General features: G+C 40.4%; 1 protein-coding gene across 1 annotated transcript; it reads right to left on the bottom strand.

Moving 5' to 3' along the window:
* Positions 1-2,742: 2,742 nt before the first annotated feature.
* On the bottom strand, positions 2,743-3,545 carry Hspb3 (heat shock protein family B (small) member 3). Its single transcript, XM_048368383.1, has one exon. It carries the CDS (start codon positions 3,366-3,368, stop codon positions 2,910-2,912), a length of 459 nt encoding a protein of 152 aa, XP_048224340.1. The 5' UTR covers positions 3,369-3,545; the 3' UTR covers positions 2,743-2,909.
* Positions 3,546-6,872: the final 3,327 nt, after the last annotated feature.

The raw sequence follows: 6,872 nt of genomic DNA, 5'->3' as shown, positions 1-6,872 counted from the left end.
AGCACTGTACCACTTGACCCACAGCTCCAGTTCCAGCTATTTTTGATGTTTAGTTAGAGATAAGTGTTTCACAGACTTTCCTGTCTGGGCTGGCTTTGAACCACAACCTTCAGATCTCAACCTTCTGAGTAGCTAGGATTAGGCTTGACGATGGCTGCACATGGCCACCTTCTGCTCATTTTGTTTGTAGCTCTTCTACACTTTGCCTGGCCCTTTGTGGTAAGTTTCCTTATAAATAAACCCTGTTCAATTAACCCATTTTAAGAGTGTCATCTGTTTCCCGTTGGGACAAGAATGAAAAACAGTGGAGAAACAATAAAGCAGTTTATGGAAATAGGGAATAGCCATTACAAATTAGTGTTTGGTAGTAAAAGAAAGTGATAAGCTAGGTTTTAAAAATCCCTTTTGTTACTTAAAATATCAAGAAACCAGGGTTCTGGCAGGAAGCAGAATTCCATTCCTGAAGGAGCTTTCATAAGGAACCATTTGTAAAAGTGGGCAGAGGAAAATGACAAAAGACAGTGAATCATCAGGAAAAGAAAGAGCTAGAAGCCATCTCTCCTAATGGAGAGATCAAAGAAAGAAACAGTATTCCAGTATCAGAGTCCAAAAACAACTGGAGCCTCGGGGAGTCCACTGGGGGAGAAAAGTCCATTACCTGACAGAGCACCAACCTATAGCTGGCTGGGATAGGGGAAGAAGCACCCTAACTTTTCTCCTCTCCTGCCTCCTAGACCTCTTTCCAACAGCTCATCTCCAGCCAGTGCCTCTCATTGGCTGAACCCAGATGGAAACTAGTATGATGTTGGTCAATAGGGATCAGCCTATTCTGACTCAGAATGAATCTGGGAAGGCTAGAGAATGGTATTGGTTGGTGGAAATGGGGAGGGACAATCAATACAACTGGTATATCAGACTTCATGTCAATACACTTAATTATTCAAGAAGTAGTAAGAGAGGATGCATTAGATATTTAAGGTAGCCATTTAATTACTAGTACAAGAATAGATGTTTTTATTTATATATTGTTTGATATACCCAAATAAAAAATGGCTAGTCATGCCCTTAAGGTTATCTTAGAAAAAATATATCGTACTTGCAGATCTGTTTGATTGTCATTTTTCAAAGGAACTATTTTCTACCAGTGGCTTATCAGGATAGAAATTTCACTTCCTGAACTGTCTCAGCAAGATCTCATGCTAGAGAATATCAGGACCAAATGAGATCATTTTTTGGATGTTGTTTCATTGCTTGTTTCTCACAGTAATAGTTGGTTTCACATTATTCTGATAGGAAATAATATTGGATGTAGGTCAAAAGTATTCCAGTTCTAGCCATTTGGAAAATTTGAATCCCACTGGCCACCATTAACTTTGTTGTATAGTAAACAAAGTATACTACCACTATTCTTTGATAGTTACCTTGTCAAACACAATTTCTGATCTTGGAGTTAATACATCAAACTTCAGTGCATCAGCCTTAACTTTGTATAAACATAACTTCAAAAATCCTTTCAACTTAGCCCATAAACATCCCTCTCAGATCATGTTTGTTTTCAACATTACTTTTGTTTTTCAGTTGTTTATGTCTTTCCTGTTTTACCTTGAATGAAGGGAAATATTAGGAAGGAATGCAGGGCTCCCGTGGGCCATCTGCTTTGCCCCTCCTGTCTCCCATCCCTGCCTTCTTCTATTCTTAGCACTTGTCCTCAGGCTCATTGTCAGCTCTCAGTAGTGCCAAGCAGAAGGAAAGCAGCTTCTTCCTCAGAAGAAATACTTAGCATGTACAGAATGAGAGAGCAAACTGTTGGAATGTAGCAGGACAGCTGTTATAGACAACATTCCTAAATGCAAATCCTTAGCCTCTACACATGTCTCAAGTAGTTGGGAAAAATATAAGCACCAGTTTACAGATAGCTGTGTAAAGCCAGAGGCACTGCGCAGGCTCAGGTGTCTGGCTTCCACTGGCTGCCAGGCTATTTAAAGCTAAGGATTAGGCAGAGAAAACAGATGTGTTATATTTTACCTCCTCCTGAAACCTAAAAATCTATGTTGCTTCTGAATAGCAAGAATTCAAACTTACTGAATCCAGTAACCAAACTTTTTGTATCTTAAATTAGGTGTGTGTGTGTGTGTGTGTGTGTGTGTGTGTGTGTGTGTAGAGAGAGAGAGAGTATAGGCTGGTTTACTAATTAGTTACTAATAGTTTGCAAGAATACACACAATATACACTATTAAAAAATAAAACTCTAGATAGGATTCTGTCCAGCTTAGAAAACAGTGAGTGAGATACATAAATTGAACTTTATATATAAAAACAATAAGGTTGGTATCGAAAAATTGCAACTGAAGTTTAAGACAGTGACAACTACAGAGAATCAGAAATTGGTTCCAGACTGTTCCTAAATCTTATATTTTTAACATTCAGATCTATTATGCTCCACTTTGGTTAAAATACACCTAAAAGAGCAACTTATCAAGGGAAGGGAATCACTGCTCTTTTTAGTAGTCTGACGAATTTTCATAGCACGAATAAGGAGCTCTTGAGTTTTATCACAGATGACACAAACAGCCTCAGACATCTCAGAGTCACAGAGAAACCGCTGGGAGGCTTTCTCTAAATAGCAAAGGCAGACCCCTGAAATTCCATCCCTTCCATTTTGTAATAGCATCTGTATAAACCATGCAAACATAGTTCACAATTTCCCCGTTTCCCATAAGAACAATAAAGACAACCTCCACATACCAGAATCTGTGTATATATAAAGTTCATATATTTTAATCTTCATAAAAGTCACAGCAAAGTGTTTCAAACATGGGGGAGGGTGGGGAATGCATGAACATTCCAGTGATACCATTGGCTGAACTGCGATCTTCCTCATGTCCCATACACAGGAACCAATAAAGACTTCAGTTAGTCCCAGATGAATCCTTTACTTCCACCACCAAAATTCCATCATGGCAGAGAATGGCAGATAAATCTTTAGTTTCAACGCCATCTGGCAGTTTGTACTGCCGGGTGAAGGTTCGTGAGATGTAACCGTGCTCGTCCATTCTAGTTCCATGCTGAGCCTTGATCAGCAGCCAGCCCTCAAAGGTCTGGATGATGATATCTTCGGGCAGGAACTGGACCACATCCAGTAGGATCTGGAAGCGGGCTTTGCCTTCCTGGGGTGGCATCTCCAGGGTGTCTGAGTCCAGGAGAAGAGTCTGCGGTGCCGCTCTGGTTTTCCTCAGGTCCACGATGGCTGGACCTGGAAGCGCATATAAAGCATGATCCAGTCTGCAGTCTTCCAAACCTCGGGCTTCAAACTCTTCCTGGTACCTCACTGGAGTCTCTATCAGGTGCCTCAGAATGATTCTTGCCATGGCCAAGGCAAAATAGTATGTAACAGCTTCTCCAAAGTCAGTGGCAGAACCCTTGCCTTTGCCTACTGACTGATTTCCACTCCAAGCAGCTATTTCTTTATAGCCCTGCCCAGAACAGCCACTTAACCAGGACCAAATCTGACCACACACGCTCTCTTGTCTTTTCCCACAAGCTGACAATGAATGGCTATTTATAGGGCATGGTTTGCAGTTGCATGTAGCTTCCAGCCTGCACAAGTTGCCCAGGCAGGAACTGTGCTCACATGCTGTTATCCTAGCAGTGTGTCTGTCTTGCTTACCCCCAAGAGAGAGGGAAATGTGAAACAGCATTTGAAAGTGATCTTGGTGACTAAGTGCTTTCTCCAGTGAGCTATCATGCTTAGCATATGCAAAATACTCCAAAGATGGGAGCTCATAATATGACCTAATAGTGCATCGCTGAATTCAGATCTGGGGAGAAAAGACTCTAGCTGTAATTGATAAGAAACTCTCTCTCTCTCTCTCTCTCTCACACACACACACACACACATTAAACAATCAATAAATTCTCAGTCTTCATCCTATACATTTCCTTTCATTGAGTTTTATGATAAGGGACATCTGAGCTCCATCATCTGAGTTATGTTCTTACATTTGATTCACCAAAAGTAAGATCCCAAGACCAATAGATACAGGTCACATTCCGTGTGGGGGAGGGAGGTTTTTCCATGGGAAAATGGAGCCAAAGAGAAGAGACTCTGAAATATTTCAAACTAAAGCAAGAAAACTAAGGATTAATGTACTTACAGTTCTGCTGTTGAATGGGCAAAAATAAATTGCATACAGTTTCTTAACCTTCTTCATATCAGACTTCGTTGGTAAAAGACTACATAGCTTTGTATATAATGCTGTAGAAGAATCTTCAAACATGTAAAGTTAAAAATAAAGCTGGGGGGGCTGGGAATATGGCCTAGTGGTAAAGTGCGCACCTCACATACATGAAGCCCTGGGTTCGATTCCTCTGCACCACATATATAGGCACTGTGACTCAAGTGGTACAGTGCCAGCCTTGAGCCAAAAGAAGCCAGGGACAGTGCTCAGGCCCTGAGTTCAGGCCCCAGGACTGGCAAAAAACAAAACAAAATGAAAAATAAAGCTGGGGCTGGGAGTATGGCCTAGTGGTAGAGTGTTTGCCTCACATACATCAAGTCCTGGGTTTAATTCCACAGCACCACATATACAGAAAAAGCCAGAGGTGGCACTATGGCTCAAGTGGCAGAGTGCTAGCCTTGAGCAAAAAGAAGCCAGGGACAGTGCTCAGGCCCTGAGTTCAAGCCCCAGGACTGGCTAAATGAATGAATGAGTGAATTAATTAACTAATAAAAATAAAGCTGAGCCACCATGTCTTGGTGGTTCACTTTGGGAATTCCAATAACAAGTAGGTTTTGAGTCAGAGAAAGTTTTCTAAAAAGAGCAATGTCCCTACTGAGAAAAGAGAGTCATAAGTTCAAGGGCAGACCTGGTTACCTAGCAATACTCTCTGTCTGAGATAAGAAGAGTAATGGAGGTCTGGAGGCATGGCTCAAGCAGCAAAACACCTACTTAGCAAACATGAGTCCCAGTACTACTTACCTTCCTACCTAAATAAATATGGATAATGGAATGGGCCAAATGAAGCTTTGGGCAGGCATGGCAGGGAGGACATTTGAGTTTTCACATAACAGAAGATACCTTAAAGGTCACAGAGCCCAAGGGGAACATTATGATTGGAGAAGACAGAATAATCTATAAGAATTAAACACTATACAATAGATACATAAATGCATACTGCAAAATAGGAAGTGGGGGAGTGAGGCTGGGGAATAAGCGAGAAACTAGATTGTGAAGGCTATTGTCCTTTTTGTTGGAGCTGATTAACTTATTAAGTCACCTTATTTTTTGTCAGTTACTTTAGGAATTACAGTAGAATTCTTATTTGTCTCTTCCTAATCAGATGGTTCATTGAAGTAATTTTTCCAAATTAAAATTTAGATTCTGTTCTGAAATTAAGGAATTCACTATATGCCACTTTTATTTTTCTGACAACACCAACAATAACAAATATTGTGGTCAGACAGGGTGACTCATACCTGTAATCCCAGCTACTCAGGAAGTAGAGAATAGGAAGGTGGTTGTTTGAAGCCAGCCTAGACATTTGAACAAATATTCCAAGAATGGTGGCAAGCAACTGTGGTCTCAGTATAAGGATCATGGTTCAGGCAAGATGCCAGGCAAAACACAAGACCTATCTAAAAAATAACTAAAGTTCAAAGGGTGTCAGAGTGCTTGCCTAGCACCATGCCTCTACCTCTCCTCCCCCTCCTAAAAGATCAGGCCCCATATAAGCATCTGACTCTGGTGCCCTTTAACACCTCAATATTTAGAGTTGGTTTCTAAGATATCCCAAGCTCATTTAAGTTAAGAAAGGGGGGGGGGGGGGAAAGGAAGAGAGAGGGAAAGAAAAAAGAGAGGAGAGGGAGGGAGGCAGGCAGGCAGACACAATATGTTTGTTTTAGACTTGAAAGAAGCAGATATTATCTCAGGATGGGTTACTAGGCCCTAAAACAAAATCCAGATGTAGTATGACATGCTGGTTTGACCTTGAAGCCAGGAGGGTTTTTCCCCCTGTTATAACTGCCCTCTGGTGGGACAGACCGGAATTTCACCAACAAAAGGCACTGCCTTATGTATGAAACTGTAACCCCTCTGTACATCACTTTGACAATAGAGAAATGGAAAAAAAATGAAATTTTAAACAAGCAATTCTTAATTCTCTTGCCCATTGAATTCATTTTCCAAATAAATATCCTCCTACAGGGAGACCATTTCATTTATTGGTTTGAAGTTTTTATTACTTGCATTATGTGGTATGGGAAGGAAACAAAGGGAAAGGATTGGAAACATTTTTTTTTAAGGAGCAATTTTGAACTCCTGTTTTCTGAATGAACACTACCAGGTATAGCATGCACTGGTTCAACATGATATACCCAGAGGCATAAGAGCAGTGTGATTAAAATAAACATTTTAAAGGACTTAAAGACTTAAAATGGAGTCCTTTTCTGCCCTTTACAACCCACTTGATCCAGGGCAAGCCAATGGGAAAATATACCATTGAGAACTAGAAAGGAGAAATAATGCACTTAGGCTAGAAATTTACACATAGTAAGTATTCAATATGCACTATTGGTAATATAATATTGTAATAGGATTAAAGTTCTTTGGAGAAACAATTTCAGGGAGAAAAAAGGTGATGCACTGAAAGTTAGTTGGGACTATTTTTAATGGAATAACATTGCCCATGTTTCTTTAAACATTTTCAAGAGCTTGGTAAATATTAGACTTTCCCGGATAGCTATACAAGCCATAAGTTTTGCAGATAAGGGTCAAACCAACTAGATCATAGCAAGGAATGTACAAACTCTCCCCAAGCACACAGGCAATGTCTTTATCAGCTGAGATCAAATGACCTTTTATTCTTTTTCCACA

Source organism: Perognathus longimembris, chromosome 19, assembly GCF_023159225.1.
Source record: "Perognathus longimembris pacificus isolate PPM17 chromosome 19, ASM2315922v1, whole genome shotgun sequence".
NCBI lineage: Eukaryota > Metazoa > Chordata > Mammalia > Rodentia > Heteromyidae > Perognathus > Perognathus longimembris.
Note: the sequence above shows the minus strand (reverse complement) of the source record. Positions and strands in the feature narration are given on the sequence as shown.

What these genes read in the sequence shown, in the direction of transcription:
- Hspb3 (XM_048368383.1), bottom strand. Translation starts at nt 3,368, where the DNA reads ATGGCAAGAATCATTCTGAGGCACCTGATAGAGACTCCAGTGAGGTAC.